Source organism: Physeter macrocephalus, chromosome 17 (genome assembly GCF_002837175.3).
Source record: "Physeter macrocephalus isolate SW-GA chromosome 17, ASM283717v5, whole genome shotgun sequence".
Classification (NCBI taxonomy): domain Eukaryota; kingdom Metazoa; phylum Chordata; class Mammalia; order Artiodactyla; family Physeteridae; genus Physeter; species Physeter macrocephalus.
In genome coordinates this window covers 21,007,505-21,033,586 of record NC_041230.1, presented here as the reverse complement: position 1 = coordinate 21,033,586, position 26,082 = coordinate 21,007,505, and the positions used below count along the sequence as shown (strand labels likewise).

Here is a 26,082-nt window from a genome sequence, read left to right as displayed (position 1 = left end):
TTCTCTCTATGCCTACTTTCTGCAGGGTTTTTATCATAAATGGGTGTTGAATTTTGTCAAAAGCTTTCTCTGCATCTATTGAGATGATCATATGGTTTTTCTCCTTCAGTTTGTTGATATGGTGTATCACGTTGATTGATTTGACATATATTTTATGTCAAATAGATATATATATTGTTTTGTCTGCCTTCCCGTATTTCTTCCTTTTTTATATAAGTAAAAATATACTAAATAAATTTCTTCATCTGCAAGTGGCTTTTTTTTCTTGCTTAATATTCTTAGAGCTCTTTCCTTGTTCTACGTGTAGATCATCTCTATTTTTAGGCCCTTCTGCATTGTTTTCTACAGTACGGTACAAGATGTACCATACTGGTTTTCTTTCTTTCTTTCTAAATCATTCCCCTATCAATGGGTGTTTTGTTGTTTCTAGTTTTTAACCATCACAAATAATAGTCATAAAAAAAATACTTTTTTGTATATCCAGATGACCGCACTGTGGTTTTTACATAGTTATCACTCATCCCTTCCAAATCTTGCCCTTGACTTAATTGTCTACCTCTGACGCCTACATCCTAGTGTGACCACATTGCCTGTGACTTCTCTGCTAGGTTTCCTGTACCCCAAGTCTCTGGATGATGCTGGCCTGTTCTCTTACCTAACGCTGTCATGGTTCAGCCCAGTCATGATCCAAGGTTTATGGAAACGCTTAGATGAGAACGCCATCCCCCAGCTGTCAGTACATGATGCCTCAGCCAAAAATGCCAAAAGGTAAAGTCACGTTGGGCAAGCCAGTGGGGTTGGTTAAAGACCATGTCTTGGTAGATAGTGACCAGAGTCGCTTAAATGTGTGTGTTTAGGGGTGGTCCATCCTCAGACAGCCAAAATATATCAGTTCTTCCTTTGTAGCAGGAGGCCGCACTCTAGTCTGGAGGTTCTTAATCTGGAGTTAAGAAATAATTTACATATTTTATATGTATGGGCTAGAGCTCTCTTTTTGGAACAAGAATTCACATCTTTTATGAGGTTTGCCTGGGGGCCCAGGACGCTGAGAAGTTAGAAAATACTGCTTCTTGTCCCTTCTGCCTTTTTTTTTGTGGATCAAGCATTTATCTGTGTCACTGATGATTAAATTTTGGTGAGTGGCCCAGGTTCTTAATCCTTGAGCCACCATTAACTAGTTGTGGGATTAAATTGCCTGTACCACCCACCTTACAAGGTGATAGGAAGATCATATGGGGGGAAAATGAGTTATTTGAAACGTCCTGTACTCATGTTACTACCTCTAGCTGCTTATGAGATATCCCAGGTGTAGATGGCATTTTCCAAATGTGTTCCTGGAAATGGTGGTCCCCTCAGAGCCTCCCTGAAAAGAGCATTCAGTGGTCAGGGAGCTTGTGAACTGTTGCATGCTGTCTCCAGGTCTCAGATTTATAAAGAAAATCAGTATAGTGAAGACACTGAGAATGCAGAAACTGGTTAAACTTTGACCCATTGCTTCTCAGACTTACTCAGGAAAAAAATAAGAAAAGTTTCCAGGGAGCACCTTTTGGATAATGTCAGATACTGGTCAGAATCTCACCTTTTACCAGCTATGATGTCAGATGAGTTACTTACCCTCTCAGGGTCCTGTGTTTTTATATATAAAATAGTAAATTATAAAAAATTTATCACATGGTCCTTCATAGGATTGTTGTAAGAATCAAGAGGTGATAGATTCAGTGTAAGGCACGTAGGAAAATGCCAGATGCATAACAGGCAATCTGTTAAATGTTAGCTTGCTTGTTCTTCCCTAACCATTGTGAGTACAAGATCTCCTGATTTACTTCCCTTCACTTCCTGTCCACTGATGCTGCCTTTTGAGCTCTATAACTCACAAGGCCTGACTGCCAACACTTTTGCAATCGCTCCATTTTTTGGATGTGTCTTTGGAAAGGTAATTATCCATGCATTCACACCTTTAGAGGGGTTTCTTTCTATATGTTCTTCATTTAACAGGCAGCGTTCTGTGGTGTGTCTTCCCTAATCCTTCAAAAGGGCTTTGGATTCTATAAGGATGTGCTGACAAATTGTCACCATCATCACTGCCACCACTCTCAGCAGCATCACCATTATCACCACCATCACCTTCATCCTTAGGACCCTCATAATTCTTCACATTTTTATTGTTCTACAATTACAGAGCATTTCCCCATCCGTTGTCTCCTTTGACCATCACAATAGGGTTATGAAATAAACAGGGCAGATATTATTTTCCCCAACTTACAAGTGAAGAACCAGGATGAAGAGAAATGAAATGATGTTCCCTGAATCACATAGCTAAGGAATGGAGGAGGTGAAATTTGAAACCAAGTCTCTTGAATCTAAGTCTAATAATCATGGCCAGAAATTAATAGAGTTGCTGGGAGAGCTGTGGGCAGGCTACGGAAAACTTGGATTTGTTTAGTCAAAGTATCAATAGAAACAACTCTAGAGCTTGTTGTCTCTGTGGATTGTGTTATGTGTCGGGTTAGGGCTGGAATGAGGAGATGTGGCTCTATGGTCTGTCCTGAGTAATATCACCCACAAGCAATAAAAGCCTCCAACACAGACAGGTGTCCGGGGGGACATTTTTGCTTTGTTGAGCTAGGGCCCAGGCTGTTCAAGTTATCTGGTCCACATAGGTGGACATGGGATGGTGTAGTTTTCATAACTCAGGAGGAAGAAGAGGCCTGGAGTTTTGATTGCAGGTGAAGGAAAGTAGGACAGAAATATTCTCATGGTATTTGTTCCCTTCTGTTTTTAGTCTAGGCATGAGTATCCATGGCTGGAGGGTAAAGAGTAGAAAGGGCTAGAATTGCTTGCCATGAGAGACTTGGTGAGATTCTGGGCAGAGAATGAGACCCAGATGCTGACGGAGTTGTTTGAGAACATGCAAAAACAGTGCCGCTGTCGGGCCCTGGCGGCAAAAGGTGGCCAAACAAGGGAGGCTGTTCTGTCCACCGTGCTCTCGCAGTCTAAGGAGTAGCACCTTCTGGGAGCATCTGGAGTCCCTTGGCATAGTCCTTGATGTTCTCATCATGGGCATTGGTAACTGCTTTCCAGACAGTGGAACCGGACACAGGGGAGCAGGAACAAGGAAGTCCAAGGGCAGATGCCAGTACGGTGCCTGCAGCTGACAGATTGGATTGCGGATGCATGGGAGGCATCCAAGGGCCAGATTAAGACACTGGAAGCCTTGAATATCACAATGACTATTGTCCAGTCCCCTGTTCATGCCTCAAATATAATTCAAAATAAGAAAGAAGTGTAAGAAAGTCAACATAATTTAAATTTTTTTCACGGTAAGTTCTTTGATGCTTTTCTGAAAAAAAATGAAATGTTTTGAAACCCAAACGAAATGTTTTTGGTGTTTCTGTTTTGCTGGTGTAGCACAAACCTCCCAGGCATCATTAGCTTGGAATGTCAAAATAAGGATACACTTTTGGTTGGATGATCCAACACTGGGGCACACTTTTGGGGACTTTGAAATAAATGAGGGCACTTTTTGGAGGTCAGAGTTCTGGGTTTTATGAATCTTAATTTGCATATAAAAAGGAAGAGTGACATGGGGGAAAGTTAATTTTTACAGAAAAAATTCGAGCTACTAAATAGAAAAGGAATGACAGAATTAGACAAATCACCATTTTGCCAGTCCTGTTGGAAGTGGATGTTCATCAGTGATGGGGAACTTGGCAATGAATGAATCAGGCTGACACACCTTAACTCACTGATCCAGCTTAACATAACTAAAAGTGGGACAGCAGACATTGTATGTCTTCTGATGTGATGCAAAAGGACATACACCACATCACCTGTTAAATATTTTTGCCAGTTGACTTGAATTCTGAATTTTATTAAGCCTCTAGATCTAACTAGCAGTTTAATAGGAAATACAGGAAATAGAAATTTATGTTAGACCCACAGGGATGCAATCAGTCAAATCCAGAATGTGGAAAACTCTACAGGATAAATAACTCAGTTTCTTTGACAAGTAAATGGCAGAAAATGCAGAGGAAGGGAAACTGTTACAGATTAAAATGAGATGCAAGAGGCCTATCAGATTTGTCTTTTAACTGCAATGAGTGGACCCTATTTGGATCTTGATTTAGGCAAACTAACTGTAAGAACATATTTTTGAAATAATTAGAGAAAGTTGGATTAAATGCCATTAAGGAATTATTCTTACTATGTTATTAATATATACCTATTAATTAATAGTTACTAATAATGAATAGTTATTAATTCATAACTATTGTTATTATGGTTACTACGTGGTTTTTTAAGGCTTTATCTGGAAGAGATACACACTGAAGCATTTATAGATGAAATGATATCTCTAGGATTTGCTTGAAATATTCTAGCAAAAAAAGAAAAAAGTGGAGGGGAGGAGAGATGAAATAAAAATGTCAAATGTTGATAATTCTTAAAGCTGGGGAATGCATATCTGGGGAGATGCCCTATACTGTTCTCTCTATTTGTGTTATGTTTGACGATTTCTGTGACCAAGATCTTAGAGTAGCAAGAACTAGGACAATTGGGTGACACATACAAAGAGATTTCATTTGCCTCAATTTTGCTCTTTTCAAGGCTTCGTCTCCTTTGGGAAGAAGTCTCAAGGCATGGAATTGACAAAGCTTCAGGGCTTCGAGTGATGCTGAGATTCCAAAGAACAAGGGTTATTTTCAATCCGCTTTTGGGCTGCTGCTTCTCTGCCGCGAGTGTTCTGGGGTCAGTAAGTGGCAGGCTTGGGGAGGTTTCGGGACTCCAGGCCTTGGAGGTTAGCATGTTGAAATCCATGCCAAGAATTGGGGATGTCTTTGTCTCTCAGCTGCTGCTCAGAAAATGAAGACTTTCTGGGGACAGTGGAGCTAGTAGTAGTTAGAAGTGTGAATTCTGCAGCCACTGCTTGGGTTCTAACCTTAGTTCTGCCACTTAATTTCTGGGTGACTTTGGGCAATTTGTTTACCTCCTCTGTGCCTTGGTTTGCTCATGAACCCCATGACACTCTCAGCCGTAGTCCTCATAGAAACCCTCACATGTGAAATGGAGAGCCCAAAATTACCTGCCTCATAGGGTGACATTAAATGAGTTAAGCATATAAAACACTTAGAACTCGGCCCAGCTCTGTTCACACGAGCTGCTTTGAGAAATGGCTGAGCAGCTCTGGGCGTGTAGGTCTCCTCCATGTACCATGGTTGAGATGAATGGGCTCGCTATTTCCTGTCAGTTCCTCAGCCCAAGATTCTCACCGCAGACAGTGAGTCTGGCTGTCCCAGCTGGGGTCACGTGCTCGCCTGTTGGCCAGCAGGGGAGCATTTTGATTGACAATCCAGCCTAGACTGCATGCATTGGGGCAGGCGAGAGTCTCCCCAGAAGAAAACTGAGGTGCTGTTACCAGCTCAGGGAAGGATGGAGGTAAGTCAGGAGGAAGCAACAGCTGATGATACCACAGAGATAAGTGACCTGGGTGACAATTAGTGTGCTGCATATTCTCCATTTGTCCCTCCAGATCCACTCTCCACCTTTCTCTGCACCGCCCTGTGCCCCTAATGTGTGATCTTTATGGAGCACATCAATGGGGTCTCCCTGCTTCTGGCTTCTGGTTGGATTGGACCTGGGGGAGAGTCTAACAGGAGGCTGGAGGGAAGGAGAAAGTGAGGGCAAGATATTTATTGCTCTGACTGCCTCCCTTCCTGTCACTGGAGGTTGGTGACCAGATCCGAAAATGAGGGGGCCTTTCTGTATGACTTTCTCCTTCTGGGTTTCAGTAACCTCACCCTGTCTCCTCCCCTTAGTCCCCTGCTGTTGCTAGCTCCAGGGTGCTTCTCCATCCCTGTTGAATTTCCTCAGTTCTGCCCACCCCTTTGTAAATAGTCTTGTTATTAACTCCTGAATTACCCTGTTTGTTTGTGTCCTCTGTTTCCTGTCGGGACTGATGCTGAAACTGCCTCTGTGCACCAGTGCCGAATTGAATCTCGGAGACAGAATTTTGGGAGAAGTAGAAAAGAAGAGCTTTATTGTTTTGCCAGGCAAAGGGGGACAAAGTGGGCTAATGCCCTCAAAACTGTGTTTCCCTTTTGGGGGGGATTTGGTGAGGAGTTTTATAGCTATGGTTCAAGGGCGAGGCTGCTGACAAGGATCCGGGTATGTGCAGGGCCTGCATTCCTTTAATCTGGCCTCAGGTGGTCTCCTGATGAGCTCCTATGGTTCTCAAGGTTGTCAAACTGTGACCTTCTTTCTGGAATAAAGATTGCTTCATCAAGTAGTTAACATCTTCCATTTATTGGGGGTTTTAGTTCTGCAGAAGAGCTCAAAGATATTGTTTCGTGTATCCCTTGAGGTGGAACCAGAACCCTGCCCCAAGGCTGCACTATTGTTTCCTGACTGCTCCTCCCTTGTCTCCACATCCCCTGCCTTCGCTGATTAGCAACTGTTTGAACTGGCCCTTTGGAACTCAGGGAAGGTCATGGAGGCTGAAGCCTATTTCCTACAAACAAGAAACAGGGGACACAGAAACGCTTCTGTGTCCAGGAGTCCCACAGGATCCTGCTTGGTTTTAGGACCAGCTATGAGGTGGTGGATCTGGGATTCTGATCTGGGTCAGTTGAACTCCTAAGCCTCCTCCAACTGGACTGTAATCTTCTGGAGTGCAGGATTATGCTTGAGTCAGTTGTGACCGTTCAATAAGCCCCCTCCCTTGACTTGAGGACCTCACACATGTTCCATATTGGGTTGGTGTTGCCTGAAAGCAGGATTGGGAAGTCTGAATGATCCAAACTCCTGTTTCCTTTTAGATGCTGGTTATACCAAAGATCCTGGAATATACTGAAGAACGGTTGAGGAACATTGCCTATGGAGTAGGGCTTTGCTTTGCCCTTTTTCTCTCCAAGTGTCTGAAGTCTCTGAGCATGTGCTCATGCTGGGTCATCAACCAGCACACTGGCATCAGGTTTCGCACAGCTGTCTTCTCCTTTGCCTTTGAGAAGCTGATACAATTGAAGTCTTTAATACACATCACCATGGGAGAGGTAAGTGATGAGGCTGCACGTGGAGGCAAGTTGGTAGTTTCCTCCTCCTCCTGGAGACATCAGTTTCCTGGAGGCCAAGGGAGGGAGAAGAGGGAGTTAGGAGAGAAGGAAGAAAGAGAAAGGAAATCATTCCCAGGATGAATGTTGGTAACCATCAACAATTGCCTCTGGGGTTGTAAGAGCAGTTCAATAACAACCCAGGGGGATACCAGTTGTATTCAGAACCTTAGAGAGGATTTATCCATCCATTCAACAAATAGTTCCTGAGGCCTACTCTGGGCCAGGCCCTGTTCTAGGCCCTGGGGATACAGCAGTGAACCAAAAGGCACAAGTCCTGAGTAGAAGCACAAAAGAAAGCATATCACCTCAAGACAACCTGGGGAAGAAGGTATGGGAGGACTTGGTAGCTCAGGGAAATCTAGGGAAAAGCAAGCAGAGATAAACCCTCTGAGTATTAATTTTCTTATCTGCAGAGGAGGAATACTTACAGGCCTGGTTATTGTTATTGTCTGGAGCTCCCTACAGCATAACACAGACAAACAATGGCAGAGACTGAAGAAAGATATGACCAACTATGGCCCAGACTCATGGGGGGGATACTGGAATTTTCTATATTTAATTTAATTTTACTTTCCCTATTTTTCTACTGCTTACCAGTTTCCTTGAGGAGCATGGATTACTTTCATATTGAAACACGCATTTTAATTTTTGGAAAACTCAGTACTGCTTTGGCTCTTTACCCTTAAGCCAAACTCCTTTGTGATCTGGCATCAGCAACTTTCCAGCCTCATCTCCTCCTGTGTCCCCTCCTCTAGTTCTAGGTTGGCTTCCACCCTCCCAGCCTGGTGGGGCTAAACCTACAGTCCCCAGATAGACCAGACATGTCCACCCCCAGCAGCTTTGCTCCTTCCCTTTTAAAATTCCGTTCATCCTTCAAGGCCCAGCTGAGACGTCTTCTCCTTCATGATGGTGTCTCTAGATCCTGCCCTCTGCCCCCACTCCCCACCAAGCACAAATCTGGCTGTTCCACTCAAACGAGCCCCCTTCAAAGACACGAACCATTTCAGATTCACTACTCTAACCCTCTAAAAGTCCAGCGTCCGAATTACACAGGACAATGTCCAAAATAATGTCTGCTTTATTAACCATTGCCACCAAGTAGATGCTTTTTCTAATTCAAATGCTAACAAATGTAGGATATTTATTGTTATCATCATTATTGTTATTCTTCACCATTTTATTAGTTCTGTGACCTTAGGCAACTTGTTCAGCCTCTCTGGAACTGTGGGATAATCATAGGGCCAGCCTTATAGAATTGTTGTCTCATAAGATAAAATGAGTTAGTATTTACATATAAAGTATGTGGAAGGGGGCTGGTGATTTATGTGTTAAATTGTATCATTAATTTCGGTTAGGCCTTAAGCAGGAGGCTGCCCTGTCCTCCTGCACTTGACTGGAGTTAAAGGACTCACAGCAGCCCTTCTCCCTGTTCATCTCGTTACAGTCATCACAGTAACTGCTAACTTCCTCTGAGCCATTGTCCCAGGGGCTTTACTTAGCTCAGTCGGTCCTCTGACGACCCTCTTATGCGGTAGTTTCTGTTATTGTTTCCATTGTCATAGAGGTGGAAACTGAGGCCAGGAAAGGGTATGAAACTTGTACAAGTCACATGATTGGTAAGCAGCAGAGCCTGGCTGCAGATTCCAGGCTCTGAACCAGTGCCCTCACTTGCTTCCCTGAGGAGACTTTCTGCACCGAGGCCAACCCTGGCTCCTTTTCTGTTTGCCTCTGTTCTAAGTCCCTACTGTGTGTGAGGCCCAATTTCCCCAAACATCTTCACAGAAGCAGAAAACAAGATGGCCCATTTGGAACTGGAGATGGAAGTAGTTGCTCATATGAGGATTTCTAGAGAGTTGCTCCCATAAATTTTATATTAAAATTAATTTTGAAAACACCTGAGTACTTTCTCCTTGGAAAAAAATATAAAATAGTATAGATGACCCTCTACACCTTATCACCCCCCTTATGCCTGGAAGTGACTACCATCACCTTCCAAACTTTTTAAAGTACATTTAGGTACCCATGCAAGTTACCCATAGAAAATATATTGTATTTGTGTGCGTGTTTTTCCATAAATGATGCTGCATTTTACATAGTGTTCTGCAACTTGGTTTTACCAATAGAAAATGTAGAATATAGATTTTGGGGTGAGATTTTTACATCAATATTATCCAATACTTCTTGGGTGGATGCTTTAACCTTTCTCCAACAATGGATATTTCTGGGTTTGCTGCGATAAGCAGTGCTGCAATGAACATCCTTGTATATGTGCTTCTTCCAGCACAGGAGAATGTTTCTCAACAGAGAAATGAAACTGGCAGGTCATGGGGTTTGTGCAATCATTAATTTTAAAAGATACTGTTAAATTTCCCTCCAGAGTGTCTGTACCAAGTTATGTCCCTCAACACTAACTGTTTTTAAAGGCTCAGCCTGGGGTACATCCTGGGAACTGGGAGGACATCAGGTTAAGGTTAAAAGGAAATCACTTCTTAGAGATTCAGGTTGGTAATTCCAAAAGACGTTAATGAATCGATTCCTCAAAACTTTTGTGACTTGGAATGTCAGGTTTTATACACTCAACTAGGCAGTATATGTTGGGGAAGTAGGGAGTGGGCCGAAGAGTCTACAGCAAAAAAGAGAAAGGAGGAGGAGAAAAAGCCTCAGCTCCTGCCAAAAAATGCAGTTAGTAGTAGTAGTAGTAGTAGAATGAATAGACTAGACTAGACTAGAAGACTATAACCTGCTCTCTGGAATGTGGCTGTTAGTAGTAGTAGCAATAGTTTAGAAAAATACAACTTTTTTTTTTTTTTTTTTTTTTTTTCCGGTACGCGGACCTCTCACTGCTGTGGCCTCTCCCGTAGCCGAGCACAGGGTCCGGACGCACAGGCTCAGCGGCCATGGCTCACAGGCCCAGCGGCTCCGCGCCATGTGGGATCTTCCCAGACCGGGACAAGAACCCGTGTCCCCTGCATCGGCAGGCGGACTCTCAACCACTGCGCCACCAGGGAAGACCAAAAAATATAACTTTTATTGGGCACAGTCTATGTGTACAGATATTTATTGACCTTATCACACCAACCATATAAAGTAGGTATAATCATTCCAGCTTTACAGGTGGAGGAGCTGAGGCTCAGAGTGGCAAAGTAACTTGTCCAGGGTCACACAGCTAGTAACAGGAGAGCTGTGTGTTAAACAGCTCTGTGTGTCTGTCTCCACTCTACCACCCTGCCTCAAGCCTTCCTGCCTGGAGAAGGCATGGTGAGCCCACCTGCCACATGCACATGTAGCCTCTTCTGGGTGCCTGGAGAGGTGACACCTGTGTCCATGGGCTTATTGTCTTACAGGCCATCAGCTTCTTCACCAACGACATAAACTGTCTGTTTGAAGGGGTGTACTATGGGCCCCTGGCCTTGCTCACCTGCTTACTGCTGATAGCCTGCAGCATTACCTCCTGCCTCACTCTTGGACCCACAGCGCTTATTGCCGTGCTTTGCTATCTCCTGATATTACCACTGGAGGTAAGGTCTTCCCTTGCCACCCATTTGATGTTGGACATTCCCTAGAACTCCTAGGGCTCTGGAATCCGGGGTACTTCTCAGTGGGAATGTTGACTCTTGTTGACTGCTCATTCCACTGGGGGTGAGATTCAGCTTCAATATCTACCTCAAGTGGTTCTCTGGCCACAATGCTGGCCTCATAAATTGGAGGTGAATCTTATGGGTGAGGTCCACCTCGTAGGTTTCTGTGATGGATTATCTGCTTCACAGACTTTCCTCAGTAGCCATCCTCTGTGTAAGATTTTGGTTCCTTCTTTTCTACCCAGAATGTGCTGATATAATAAAGCAGATAGCATTTAACATTGGCACAGTATAATGGGGGAAAGGAAGCAAATTTGCTGCCAATATTCAGCTGAAATAAAATTGGGCAAGTTGGGTTTGTGTGCTCTGAATTATTGAAATGGAGTGTTTTCCTCCCTCAGCTCAGGTATTCTGATCAAAAGGTGATTGTAGTCCTCCTGTACAGCACAGGGAACTATATATTCAATAATATTCAGCTGAAATAAAATTGGGCAAAATAGGAAGTGACTCTTGGATTTGTGTGCTCTGAATTATTGAAATGGAGTGTTTTCCTCCCTCAGCTCAGGTATTCTGATCAAAAGGTGATTGTAGTCCTCCTGTACAGCACAGGGAACTATATATTCAATATCCTGTGACAAACCATAATGGAAAAGAATATGAAAAAGAATATACATATATATCTATAACTGAGTCACTTTGCTGTGCAGAGAAATTAACACAGCGTTGTAAGTCAACTGTACTTCAATAAAAAAATTTTTTTAAAAGGTGACTGTAATTGGTAGAGAGTTTAGGGCTCCCAGAGGCAGAGGAGTCATATTTCTGTTTAGTTAGTCATGGCCTAGCTTGGGACCCAGAAGAGAACGCACCCCCCACCACCAGGATGTGTGAGGCAGGTGCTCAAGGCATGATGGCGTGGAGAGGCTTCCATTGGAACCCTTCATTAGAGACCCGGAACTGAGAGTCACAATGGATTCAAACAGTGCAGGATTAGACCCAGGTATTCAGTACACAATGGGAGTTTACCTTTGGAAGTACTCTTAGTTGCCACACTACTGCCAGGCCACACTTTCCTGCCCTTATAAAAGATGCTCTTGCTGCATCCCGACTGCAGGTATTCCTGGCCAGAAAGGTTGTGAAGATATAGAATCATGCATCTGAGGTCAGCGACCAGCACATCCGCGTGACCAGTGAAGTTCTCACATGTGTTAAGTTGATTTTCTGATCAAAAGGTGATTGTAGTCCTCCTGTACAGCACAGGGAACTATATATTCAATATCCTGTGACAAACCATAATGGAAAAGAATATGAAAAAGAATATACATATATATCTATAACTGAGTCACTTTGCTGTGCAGAGAAATTAACACAGCGTTGTAAGTCAACTGTACTTCAATAAAAAAATTTTTTTAAAAGGTGACTGTAATTGGTAGAGAGTTTAGGGCTCCCAGAGGCAGAGGAGTCATATTTCTGTTTAGTTAGTCATGGCCTAGCTTGGGACCCAGAAGAGAACGCACCCCCCACCACCAGGATGTGTGAGGCAGGTGCTCAAGGCATGATGGCGTGGAGAGGCTTCCATTGGAACCCTTCATTAGAGACCCGGAACTGAGAGTCACAATGGATTCAAACAGTGCAGGATTAGACCCAGGTATTCAGTACACAATGGGAGTTTACCTTTGGAAGTACTCTTAGTTGCCACACTACTGCCAGGCCACACTTTCTTGCCCTTATAAAAGATGCTCTTGCTGCATCCCGACTGCAGATATTCCTGGCCAGAAAGGTTGTGAAGATATAGAATCATGCATCTGAGATCAGCGACCAGCACATCCGCGTGACCAGTGAAGTTCTCACATGTGTTAAGTTGATTAAAATGTACACCTGGGAGAAACCATTTTCAAAAATCATTAAAGGTACAGAAACTCTGGCTTTCTGCTCAGAGCCTGGGAATGTCATGGCAGGCCAAGCCTCTCACCTTCTGGGGATTTCTTTCATGTTCCGGGGCTTGCTCTATGCTCTTGGGAGAATGTTCTTGTGATGAATTCCAGATCTCAGAAGAAGGGAAATGGAGCTCTTGGGGCAGTGTGGGTTTATCCAGAGCCTGACCACTACTACTTTGTTCACAGCCTCCTCCATGGCCTCAGTAGTGGCGTTCCTCATCCACACAGGCTTATGGCTGCAACTCACAGCTTCAGTAGTGAGTGTTTGGGGTACTTTGTTTCTTCCCCCATATTGATAGGGAGGTTACTCATGTGTCCTTTTCTAGTCTAGGCCCCTGAAAGGTCTGACGATTTTGAAAATGAATAATACAAATTGATCTTGATTTCCCAGACTTTTAGGGTCTCGAGCTTTCTTCCTTCTCAGTCCATCTGAGGAACTGATATCCCTTGCATAGCAGCTGTGGGGCAGGGGAAACAGTCGTCTGGGGGTGCAGGGGAGGTGAAATGTGTGGTTAACACCCAGACGACGCTGAGATTGAAAATCCTAGTTGAAAATCCTAAAGTGGGGAGTTCCTGTGATCCCAAAATAGGGAAATGAAAATGCATTTTAAATACAAAAGTCTAGCTTCTTCTGTCTTTTCTTTTGTGGTCTGACCCTGGCCTTGGGAAGCAGCAGATGCCTTTCAAGTTTAGGAATCCAATTCTTTGAGAACAGGACAGAGTGCTGCTCTTAGAGAGGTTGGAATCCAGCCAGGGAGGCCAGGAGACTGCAACTGAAGTAAGAGGGGGAGTATTTGAGAGTCTGCAGCCAAGGGCTCCTCTGCGTTCCAGACGGCAGTCACCTCTGCTAGGCCCTGGCACACACCAGGGAAACACCCCGGCGAGTTGCTGGGTGGACGGCAGGCTGTGTAAGGGGAAGGCTCAGTGGAACTTTAGGGTCACGCTGCACTCACACCATGCCAGGCTAGACCAAAGCGTTCCTGCTCCGTTGAAATTGAGATGAAGCTGGACCCAGAAGGGGGTGGAGATGGGCCATGAACGGCATGAATTGGAAGGTCCCCAGGGTAACTCCAGGAGGTCACATTCTGGGATCCTGAGAGCCGAAGGTGGTTTGCTGTAGTCAGGGGAGGTCTCCTGAGAGGGTGAGGCATGGATTAGGCTTGATGCTTAGGAAGATTTTTTTTTCTTTTTCTTTTAAAATTTTTATTGGAATGTAGTTGATTTACAATGTTGTGTTAGTTTCGGGTGTACAGCAAAGTGACTCAGATATAGATATAGATATCCATTTTTTTTCACGTTCTCTTCCCATATAGATTATTACAGAATATTGAGTAGAGTTCCCTGTGCTATACAGTTGGTCCTTGTTAGTTATCTGTTTTATATACAGCAGGGTGTATATGTTAATCCCAATCTCCTAATTTATCACTTCCCCCTTGTTTATTCTTTTTTATGGCTGAGTAATATTCCATTGTATATATGTACCATATCTCTTTACCCATTCATCTGTCGATGGACATTTAGGTTGCTTCCATGAACATTGGGGTGCATGTATCTTTTCGAATTATGATTTTCTCTGGATATATGCCCCCCCTTGTTTCCCCTTTGGTGACCATAAATTTGATTTCGAGATTGGTGAGTCCCTTTCTGTTTTGTAAATAAGTTCATTTGTATAATTTTTTATTAGATTCCACATGTAAGTGATATCATATATTTGACTTTCTCTGTCTGACTTACTTCACTTAGTATGATAATATCCATGTTCCTGCAAATGGCATTACTTCATTCTTTTTTATGGCTGAGTAATATTCCATTGTATATATGTACCATATCTCTTTATCCATTCATCTGTCGATGGACATTTAGCTTGCTTCCATGAACATTGGGGTGCATGTATCTTTTCGAATTATGATTTTCTCTGGATATATGCCCAGGAGTGGGATTGCTGGATCATATCATAGTTCTATATTTAGTTTTCTAAGGAGCCTCCATACTCTTCTCCATAATGGTTGTACCAATTGACATTCCTACCAACAGTGTAGGAGGGTTACCTTTTCTCCACACCCTCTCCAGCATTTATTGTTTGTAGATTTTTTGATGACGGCCATTCTGACTGGTGATACCTCACTGTAGTTTTGATTTGCATTTCTCTAATAGTGATGTTGAGCATCTTTTCATGTGCTTTTTGTCCATATGTATGTCTTCTTTGGAGAAATGTCTGTTTAGATCTTCTGCCCATTTTTTGTTTGGGTTATTTGGTTTTTTGATATTGAGCTGCATGAGCTGTTTGTATATTTTGGAGATTAATCCCTTGTCAGTTGCTTCATTTGCAAATATTTTCTCCCATGCTGTGGGTTGTCTTTTCATTTTGTTTACGGTTTCCTTTGATGTGCAAAAGCTGTTAAGTTTAATTAGGTCCCATTTGTTTATTATTGTTTTTATTTTCATTATTGTAGGAGGTGGACCAAAAAAGATATTGCTGCAATTTATGTCATAGAGTGTTCTGCGTATGTTTTCCTCTAAGAGTTTGATAGTGTCTGGCCTTACATTTAGGTCTTTAATCCATTTTGAGTTTATTTTTGTGTATGGTGTTAGAGAGTGTTCTGATTACGTATATCTGTCCAGTTTTCCCAGCACCACTTATTGAAGACTGTCTTTTCTCCATTGTATATTCTTGCCTCCTTTGTTATAGATTAGTTGACCGTAGGTGTGTGGGTTTATCTTTGGACTTTATCTCCTGTTCCATTGATCTACATTTCTGTTTTTTGTGTGGGGAGATTTTAAATATTAGAAAAGAAAAGAGCATCTAAGGCAAATAAGAATAGATACGATTTTAACAATAATAATAGTACAAAGCTACGTCTCCAGTAGACAAAGCTCTCTCACATGTAATTTTTCAGGACTTCCCAACTATTCCCGTACCACCTTTAGGATTTGGGGCATTATGACAATGGGGACACTGAGCTTGTGGTGAGGGTGACCTGTCCAAGTTACAGAATTACCCAGTAGCTAAGCTACAAGAGCGACCAGGCCTTCACTCAGCGACTTTAAGATGAGTGCTCTTTCCCCCACTTTTCCCAGTCTCTGCAAAATACCTGCTTGGCATCCACCCTATGAAGGACCTGCTTGTTGGAAGCTGCAGGGTCTGGCTCTGTGGCTTGAGGCTCAGGGATGGGGTCTCAGGGGGTGGGGGGAGCAAGACAGGGCTGTGACACTCACTGCTTCCTCTCCGCCTCTTCCAGGCCTTCACCACCGTGGCCACCCTGAATTCCATGTGGCTGTCAGTGGTCTTAGTACCCTTCACAGTCAAAGGCCTCGCAGTGTCTAGATCTGCCTCGGAGAGGTTCAAGGTGAGTTGTCAGAGGCCTGGCCACACAGCCCTTTGTTCCGCATGCTCATTTGCCTTCATTCCTATGATAGTCCTCCTGAATGTGACCCCAGGCCAAGGCAGAATTCATCCTGGCTGGAGAGGGACCCTCTAACTCAGTGACCTACTGTGCCCAGGATGGTGTGGGCCTGGGAAGACAGATGAGTCAGGCTGGCTCCCAGTCCCCAAGGACATCTTAGGACAGTGGATCCAAACCACATCTCAGACCCGTGACCTGCAGACCCTGTCTAGGTGTGTGTAGAGTTATGCTGATGGTTTTGCTTTTAAAAAATTTTATCTGTTGCTGGCATTTAAAACACTGGAAATTGGGCTTCCCTGGTGGCGCAGTGGTTGAGAGTCTGCCTGCCGATGCAGGGGACACGGGTTCGTGCCCCGGTCCAGGAAGATCCCACATGCCGCAGAGCAGCTGGGCCCGTGAGCCATGGCCGCTGAGCCTGCACGTCCGGAGCCTGTGCTCCGCAACGGGAGAGGCCACAACAGTGAAAGGCCCGCGTACCGCAAAAAAAAAAAACCAAAAACAGGAAATTGTCTGTTAAAAACTCAGATTTCTGGATTCTCTTGAATAATCAGGCGATCCGGCAACAGTGGACCCGTGTTCTCCTGTGACCACGGCAGCTGGAGATAGCTGCCCCGCGTTTAGTCAGGGCACTCAGGTGGGGTTGCTGCAGCCTCCACCACCCCCTATCTCACTGCCAGGCCTGGGTCTGTCTTACCATTCATCCTCTTTTTTTTTTTTTAATGATTTTTAAAAATTTTTTATATTTTTTTAGTTAATTCATCCTCTTAGCAATTGCTTCCTTCACTTCTTTACGCTTCTGGTCTTGCTCCTACAGGCATCGGAGTTGAAAAACTCTAATCTAAACTGATTTCTAAAAGCATTTTATAGTCATCTCACTTAAATGTGTGCAGTCCCTAATCTATATCATTCATCACTCATTCATTTATTAAAAAAAAAAATTAGCGGGGACTTCCCTGGTGGCCTAATGGTTAGGATTCCAGGCTTTCACTGCAGTGGCCTGGGTTCAATCCCTGGTTGGGGAGCTGAGATCCCGCAAACCTCACAAAGTGGCCAAAAAAAAAACCACAAAAATTTAGTGAACACCTACCACCTGCCAGGCACTGAGAACACCACAGTGAGACTAACCAGTAGGGTTCCTGCTCTCAGAGGGTTACAATCTGGTACTGGAAACAGGCAATGCACAAGTGAATTAACAGTCAAAGAAGATAACATCAGCTCACATGAAGGGCTGTGATACCAATAAAGCAGAGTGTGGGGGTAGGGCTGAGGCCACAGTGGATAGGCTGCAGGGAGGGCCTGTCTGCCAAGGCGACTTTTGAGCTGAGTGATGATGACAAGGCAGAGGCCACAGCAAGCGCAAAAGCCCTGAGGCTGGAATGAACTTGGCTTGTCTGAGTAACACGGGAGAGTCGTATACTTGCCAACAGCCTCAGGAGCTCCCCTAACCTCTCAGCCGTGGCCACTGGGGCCCCTGCTGCCTCCGCCTCCCTACTGGTGCCCTAGTTCTCACAATAAAGCAGAGTGTGGGGGTAGGGCTGAGGCCACAGTGGATAGGCTGGTCAGGGAGGGCCTGTCTGCCAAGGCGACTTTTGAGCTGAGTGATGATGACAAGGCAGAGGCAACAGCAAGTGCAAAAGCCCTGAGGCTGGAATGAACTTGGCTTGTCTGAGTAACACGGGAGAGTTGTATACTTGCCAACAGCCTCAGGAGCTCCCCTAACCTCTCAGCCGCGGCCACTGGGGCCCCTGCTGCCTCCGCCTCCCTACTGGTGCCCTAGTTCTCCCACCCTCTCCTGTGCCTGTGTCCACCTGCAGGGGTGGGCAGAGATGAGGAGGCTACAGCCTGGCCTCAGAAGGGTGGGTAGGGATGTTGGCTGCAGGAATGACCAGGGAGACAGCTGGAGAGTGGGAAAGGGTGGGATAGGTGTACTTACGGTGGAGAGGAAGGGGAGGGGTCAGGGCAATGATCTCGGACCCTGAGCTGCACTTCCTCAAAGCCTCAGGGGGCCGGGGCTGTGTAGGACTGTCACTCTGGACGGGTACTGACCCTACAAGTCCCCTCACTTCAGGACATCTTTAACTCTTCCTGTTTTAGTCACCTAAGTTTTCTGTCTGACCCATAGGCATTTGTCTCTGAGACCCCCCAGGCTGGAAGGGGGAGGAGTGATCTCTAAGGCCAGATGCCTTTTTAAAAAAATAAATAAATTTATTTATTTTTGGCTGCGTTGGGTCTTCGTGTTGTGCGCGGGCTTTCTCTAGTTGCGGCGAGCGGGGGCTACTCTTCATTGTGGTGTGCGGGCCTCTCATTGCGGTGGCTTGCCTTGTTGCGGAGCACGGGCTATAGGCGCGCAGGCTTCAGTAGTTGTGGCACGTGGGCTCAGTAGTTGTGGCTCGCGGGCTTAGTTGCTCCGCGGCATGTGGGATCTTCCTGGACCAGGGCTCGAACCCATGTCCCTTGCATTGGCAGGCAGATTCTTAACCACTGCACCACCAGATGCCTTTTTTCTCCTCTGTGCCCCCCTGGGCTATACCGAGGAGCCAGCTTGCAGGGCAGGGTGCAGGGAGAAGGAAGCTGTGAGTCCTCAGGGCGGCCGCCTCCTTGCAGGTGGCCACAGGTAGGAGGTGAGCTGGCTGCTGGATGCTGCTGAGGCTGCACCCTGGGGCTCCAGACAAGGAGCCATAGGTGTGTGGGTTTATCTTTGGACTTTCTATCCTGTTCCGTTGATCTACATTTCTGTTCTTTTGCGGGGGGAGATTTTAAATATTAGAAGAGAAAAGAGCATCTAAGGCAAATAAGAATAGATAAGGTTTTAACAATAATAATAGTACAAAGCTATGTCTTTGTACCTTTTCCTTTGCACTGGCTATTAAAAAAAATAAGTGAAAAATCACTGAATGGCATCAGTAAAGTTTGAGAATTTGAGATCGAGAATTTGCTTAGACTATTTGGGGGTCAAGGACACCCTGTTTTTGTTCCCCATAACCCAGATTATCAGTGTTGATTCATGTCCAGACGTTTGCTTGTCACACTGACACATTAAGTCAGCATGATCTCTGTGTTTTTTTAAAACAAGGGAATGAAAACCACAAATTCTGGGACAGTGGTTACACAAGGGGAGGGCTTGGGAAGCGAGGAGGGCTTTGTCCACACCAAGTGGGCAGATAAGATGCGGAAGGACCCCATCGATCAGTAAGAGTCATGTCTCTTGGGTTCAGTGGTGGGCTCACAGATATTCATTACGTTAGTAAAAATAGCTAAAGAAGTAAGTGCCCAACTAACTAAACGAAATAAAGTGGGACATGGCAATTCCCACTGATAACTATATGCCTTGACTCAAATGTTATTGTTAATTCAATTCAATATACCTGAGGTCCAGTTAAAAAAATAAACAGACCATCTCTTTTTTTCTTTTTTTAAATTGTATTTTATGTTAGCGTATAGTTGATTTACAATGTTGTGTTAGTGTCAGGTGTACAGCAAAGTGATTCATATATATATATATATATATCCATTCTTTTTCAAATTATTTTCCTGTATAGGTTATTACAGAATATTGATTAGAATTCCCTGTGCTATACAGTAGGTCCTTAATAATTATCTATTTTATATATGGTAGTATGTATTTGCCAATCCCAAACTCCTAATTTATCCTCCCCGCCCACCTTTCTCCTTTGGTGACCATAAGTTTGTTTTCAACGTCTGTGAGTCTGTTTCTGTTTCGTAGATAAGTTCATTTACATCATTTTTAAAATTAGATTCCACATATGAGTGATATCATATGATATTTGTCTTTCTCTGTCTGACTTACTTCACTTAGTATGATAATCTCTAGGTCCATCCATGTTGCTGCAAATGGCATTATTTCGTTCTTTTTTTATGGCTGAGTATCTTTTTCCTTTTGAAAATACCTTTTTGTTGTGTTTTTGTAAGATGCTGTATATATACTCATTGTAAAAATTCAGACAAGGCAAAAAGATACAGAGAATAAAAATTGCTCAGCATTTACTACCTAAAGATAAAACCAACTGTCCAAAATGTCTGTAAGTGTCTTTCTAGATCTCTTTCTGAGCATATCTCCAGGTGGAGACATGTGAATAAAATTTGATCAGTGAGATCATACTTCCCACCCACCTTTTTTTGGTGCTAGAATTCATGTGGTTCAACGTTTGTGTTTTACAGACAGGGAGATGGAGATGCAGAGAGAAGTGATCTGCCAATGGCCACATTTTGAAATATAGGACCCCAAACAGCATCTCTCACAGAATGGTGCATGGACAGACCTTTTTACTTTTAATACTTAGAAAAGAAATTTAATGAGAAAAACTGCCCATCAATATTGCGATCCAACAGCCGTTATCACTTAAGATGAGACTAACGTAATTTATGCCATTAGTTGATGTAAAATAAAATGGGAAATAACTCAAGGTGCAGGAAGATTACAAACATGAAAGAGTGGCCTGGTAGTCTGAGATCTGAAAAACCTTGATGTAGAATTTTCGCCAGCAAATCTAGCCTCTTCTAATTGATGGTGGTTCTTCAGACTTTTACGATCTATTAGAAGTTCATAAACCAGACCAATGGGCAGGCCAGTAAAATGGGTACATATTCCTACCGGACTAAAGAACTGAATTCCTCCTCCCTTCCTTTCTTTTCTTCTGTACAGAAATCTTTCCTGCAGGAGAGCCCTGTCATATATGTCAAGGCATTGAAAGCCCCTAGCAAAACAGTGGTTTTGGGGGAGGCCACCTTGTCGTGGAGAAAGACCTGCCCCGGGATCGTCAATGGAGCCTTGGAGCTGGAGAAGAATGGACACACTCCTGAGGGGATGACCAGGGCTCAGCCACCTCTGGGCGCCCTCAGGCCAGAGGACAAAGGGGACACCTGGGCCCCAGAGTTGCACAAGATAAACCTGGTGGTGTCAAAGGTAGCCTCATCTGGGCCATGCAGGCGGGCTGGCTGCCAGACTGTTGGGGCCTGAGGCTGGGAGATTGACCTGGCGCCCTACCATTTCCTTGGCTAAAGACTGCCCTCTCCAAGATCTCCCTTTAAAATAGAAAATTTCCATGGAGAGAAAAAAACAGAGAGAGAGAGAGAGAGAAAGAAAATTTCCATGGAGGGCAAATAGGAAGTCTTTCAAACTTAAGGGTAAATCAGTTGATCATCTAAACTTGTTTTGTAATAGCGTGACAAATGATGACGCTCCTTTTAAGCTTTTACATTTTGGCATGATATTTCAGAATACTGTGGGACCGTGAGACAAAATTAAGTTGGACCACATTCTTTGTATCTTACTTTTTTTTTTTTTTTTTTTTTGTGGTACGCGGACCTCCCTCTGCTGCGGCCTCTCCCGTTGCGGAGCACAGGCTCTGGACGCGCAGGCTCAGCGGCCACGGCTCACGGGCCCAGCCGCTCCGCGGCATGTGGGATCCTCCCGGACCGGGGCGCGAACCCGGTTCCCCTGTATCGGCAGGCGGACGCGCAACCACTGCGCCACCAGGGAAGCCCTGTATCTTACTTTTAAAGAAATAATGTTAATTTACATTTTCCTAGTTGAAGATAGTAATTAGGTTTCTAAGCTGTTTACTGTGTTTATTGGTGGCAGTGACACCAAAGATAGAGGCAACGGACAGAAGTTTTTAAACTGGAAAGAAAACATGAATTACACTACGTTTTCAAAGTCTCTTGTAATTATTCAGGCTATAACAAAATTTGATTCATCTGTCTTATTCCACTGCTAGTCTTTTAAATATGTCTTTAACACAGTGTATCCTTTAATTCTTTATTAAAATGGATGTAAGTGGATGCTTCAAAGTCATCTAAAAAAACACAAACAAATAAAAAACAGAACAGCAAGCTGTGTGTGTGCTGGTCTTTGGAGGAACCAAGGATAAGGGGAACGAGACTAAGCTAACATTTATTCAGTTGCTAGTGTGTGCCAAGCAGTGTGCTACGTGTTTCGATTTGGTTATTCTGTGAACTGACATTATTTGTCTTCTTCTCTGTCTAATATTCGCAAGGGCTGGCTTCCCTGCTCTGTCCAAATCTCTTCTCTATTATCTATTAATATCTGGTAAAATATTATAGATATTAATGTCTAATAATAATAGAGATATAGAATGTAGACATTGATCTATGTCTAAGATAGATATATCTAAAACAGGTATAAATATCTAATAGTAATCAATATAGACATCTAAGAATAATAAATATTAATAGTAATATCAATTAATATTAATATCTAATGTCAATTAGATATCTATACTTTCCCCCTTGGTGATCACCTGTAGTCCCACGGCTCTAAGTTCCATCTCTATGGTATTATCTCTAGCCTTGAAGTCTCCTCTGAGCTCCAGACTCAGCTGTCTATTTACTCTCTCCTCTTCAATGCCTACCAAACATTTCAAACAAAACAAGACCGAAAAAGAACTCTTGGTTTTCACCCTCTCCGACCCATTCCCCATGTCTTCCCCATCTCAGGAGGTGGCATCACCATCTTTCCAGTGGTCGAGGTCCTGGAAGTCAAACTTGATTCCTGTCTTTTCGTCCCACCAATCTAGTCCATCAGCAAGGCCTGGCAGCTCTGCTTCAGCATCTCTCCCGGACCAGCCTCCTCTCACCACAGCCCCCTCCACTGCCCTAGCCCCAGCCACCAACATGCCATGCCCAGCTCCTCTAAAAGCCCCCTTCTCAGCCTCTCTGCTTCCACTTTTGCCCTCTTACAGTCCATTACACACAGTGGCCGGAGGGAGCTTTCTAAAACAAACCAATTCAAGTCACTCTCCTGTGGTAGTCCGAGCGCAGGTTGGAAAAGAATTTCCAGGCACAAGGCAGAATGTAAGGAAGATAGAGTTTATTAAAGAGAAGGGTCGCTGCAAGAACAGCGGGCTGACTTCCCGGTAGCCAGGGAAAGTCGACAATGAGCATGGGTTGCTTGTCTCTTTTTATAGCCAGGGAACCTGCAAGTCATCTGCTGACTCGGCAGAGTATATATACTTTCAGTGTGCTGAGCCGGAGAAAAACGGGGCAAATGTCTTTCCTTATATGAGATGGGAAAGGGACAGGGCATGCTGCTTGGGAGGGCTCTGGGACATTGCAATGGTCACATTGTGACAGTGATAGGAGTCCCGTTACTCTTTGTTCTGGCAATATTGGCCCTTTGAGTTTATCTTGTTCTTTGTCCTTGGAGCACACCACATCTCCTGCTTAAACCAATTCAAGTCACTCTCCTGCTTAGGCTCTTCAGTGACTTTCCACTGCACTTAGGATAGAGTCCAGGTCTCCCTGAGCACCTGCCCACATCTCCAAGCTCGTCTCCCATTCGTTCCCTCCACACCAGCCCTCTCACCACTCTTTGGCAGCCAACCTTGTTCCTGTCTCAGGACCTTTGCTCCTGCTGTTCCCATGGTGTGAAACCTCCAGATCTTCCTATATCTCGCTCCTTCTTGTCATTCAGGTCTCAGCTGCAATGACACATGCTTTTAAGAAGCCTCCCCTGGCCAGCTCATCTAGCATTGCTTTAACCTCCAACTGTCTGTCATGGTAGCCAATTTCATTTTACTTATATCACTTACCACCATAAGTGGTAAGTGAAATTATTTATTTGTTTTCTTATTTATTTCATGGGTTGTCTCTCCCCACTAGTTGTAAGCTTAATGAGATTTCTTTTCTTCATTACTTGGTACACAGAAGAAATGCACATGACTATTTGATGGATGAATGAATGAATAAATGAATGAATGTATGCTCAATTCGGTGAGGTTGGCTTTGTTAACCCTATTGTACAGATGAAGTAACCGAGGCACAGAAAGTCTAAGTGACTTGCCCAGGAACATAGAATAGAACAGATGCAGATCTGGAATTTGGGTTTCTTGCCTGACAGGACCATCTATCCATGATTCCTCTCTGCCACTCCCATGCAGTTTCCTTCCTCTGAGGTTGCCCCATCCCACCTGTACAGACCAGCCTCTGAGCTCCTCTTGAGCTTTGTTTGTCTGAGGGGCCTTGGGGGTGCATGTGGGTATTTTGTTTTCTGTTTGTCATTTTGTGTTCAGACAATAGACCCGCCCTGGGTGAGTCACCTGTCCCAACTCCGGTCTGTCCTCCTTGGCTTTGCAGGGGACCATGCTAGGGGTCTGTGGTAACACAGAGAGCGGCAAGAGCAGCCTGTTGTCAGCCATCCTGGGGGAGGTAAGTGTCTTGTGGCCCATGCATGTCCACCCCCAGGAGGACCAGGGGCTCCCAGGCTCCAGTTCCCCCAGTAAGTCGCACCACCACTTTCTTCCACGAAGGGGTCTAAGCCAAGAGAGTTTTTATAAATTGCAAACAGTTGAGCATGCACCGAGGGGGAGGTGGGTTATGAACGTGCTTCCCTTTCACCCTCCAACTGGGGGTACTGCCTCTTAGGACACCTGGAGATCCATCCTCATCTGTTCTCCGTGCTTTCCCCACCCTGTATTGTAACCAACCAGCTACCAAGGTGATGATACAGGGCATCTCAACATTTAATATGATAACAAAAATCATCTCACGAAGCCAGACTCAGAGTGGGACACGTGTCCCTTGGGAGACAGCATTGGGAGTGAACTGTGGAGGGAGAGACAAGGAGAAGGAGGGAGGGAGGGGATGAGGAGAGGAGGCCCGCAGATGGGATGGGACTGTCTCAGTCCCGCTCCAGCAGCAGAATTCACATGCCTGCCGGGTGCCCTGCCATTGAGATCTGAACCGTCTAACTGCATTGCCTCTGGACATTCTGGAGGTCTGCTTCGTCTGCAGCTGTGCAGGCATGTGGCTCAGCCCACCCCAGTTTCCAAAAAAACCAACCCATTTCCCCCAAACACTTGAGGTCATGTTGCACACCTCCCAGTGAACAACACGGTAAAACGGCCACGACCCCTGGTATATGTGTATGGCTCCCTCCCCACCGGGGTCTCACCAGCACTTCCATATTCAGCCTCAGTCTCACCCCGTCCTGGGGCTTCTCCCTCTCCCCCTCCCTCCCTACTTTGTCCATCATCCCTCCTTCCCAGTGGTTGGGAAAACTAGCTGGTGTCCTTCCTTTACTGTGCTTCTCCCTCAGCTCCTCATTCTGAATGTCCATAGCCAAACTCATCACCTCCTAGGAAAGTGGCCATGTTGTCAATAGCAGTTCTCTCCTAATACATCAGTCTGATGGTTCATTTGTTTGGCTCCACATGTGATGGCCTTTCCCAACTTCTTTGCAGCTGGAGGGAAGAAAGACTCCACTTTTTTTTTAACAGTAAAAATAGTTTGAATAGTACTTGCATGCCAGGCCCTGTGCTCAGAGCTTCCCATTGTTTTCCTTCGACCTGAAAGCAACCCCATGAGGAAGGCACAGACATTAAGGTCAGTTTATATATGTGTAAATGAGGTTGAGAGAGGTGACTTGCCCAAGGTCGCCAGCAGGTGAGAGGAGGAGCCGGGGCTGACACCCAGTCTAGCTGATGTCAGAGTTCTGCCTCTCATCATAGCTATGTTTCCTGGCAGCTTCCATTCAGGGCCGCCTTTCTACATGGCCAGGGGCATGTCAGTTTCCTCTTCAAATGAACCAATCGCTTTCCTTCCAATAAAGGAAAACAAAAAGATGTCATTTTAAAGTTTCGTTCTTATTAAATCAAAGCCTGTCTTCAAATCAGAAGTAGGGAGCACAGGATAAGAAAGAGAAAGAAGTACACGATGATGAGGTCCTCTGCTGGGGTCATGGGCATGAGGGTTATGGCCTTGATTTATTTTAATGTGTGCTTTTAAATTTATTATACAGAAAAGCAGGAAGAACACTACAGTAAAGGCCCGTATACCCACCACTGAGATTAAAGAGTTGATATAGCGTTTGCATATTTGCCACATCCATGTAGAAACATACTTTGTAGAAGTATTTTATTTTATTTTATTTTATTTATTTATTTATTTTTTGCGGTACGCGGGCCTCTCACTGTTGTGGCCTCTCCCCGCTGCGGAGCACAGGCTCCGGACGCGCAGGCTCAGCGGCCATGGCTCACGGGCCCAGCCGCTCCGCGGCATGTGGGATCTTCCCGGACCGGGG

The 26,082-nt window shown here is 44.7% G+C and overlaps 1 protein-coding gene across 1 annotated transcript in view; it reads left to right on the top strand.

The window, feature by feature from the left end:
• The window catches only part of ABCC11 (ATP binding cassette subfamily C member 11), a 73,502-nt gene that overhangs the window by 11,694 nt on the left and 35,726 nt on the right, over positions 1–26,082 (top strand). The window contains 10 exon segments of the mRNA XM_024124851.3: positions 609–624; positions 626–768; positions 4,606–4,750; positions 6,813–7,046; positions 10,451–10,624; positions 12,444–12,591; positions 12,727–12,875; positions 15,858–15,965; positions 20,686–20,946; positions 24,138–24,209. Of these exon segments, the coding sequence (XP_023980619.1) occupies positions 609–624; positions 626–768; positions 4,606–4,750; positions 6,813–7,046; positions 10,451–10,624; positions 12,444–12,591; positions 12,727–12,875; positions 15,858–15,965; positions 20,686–20,946; positions 24,138–24,209 (1,450 nt within the window).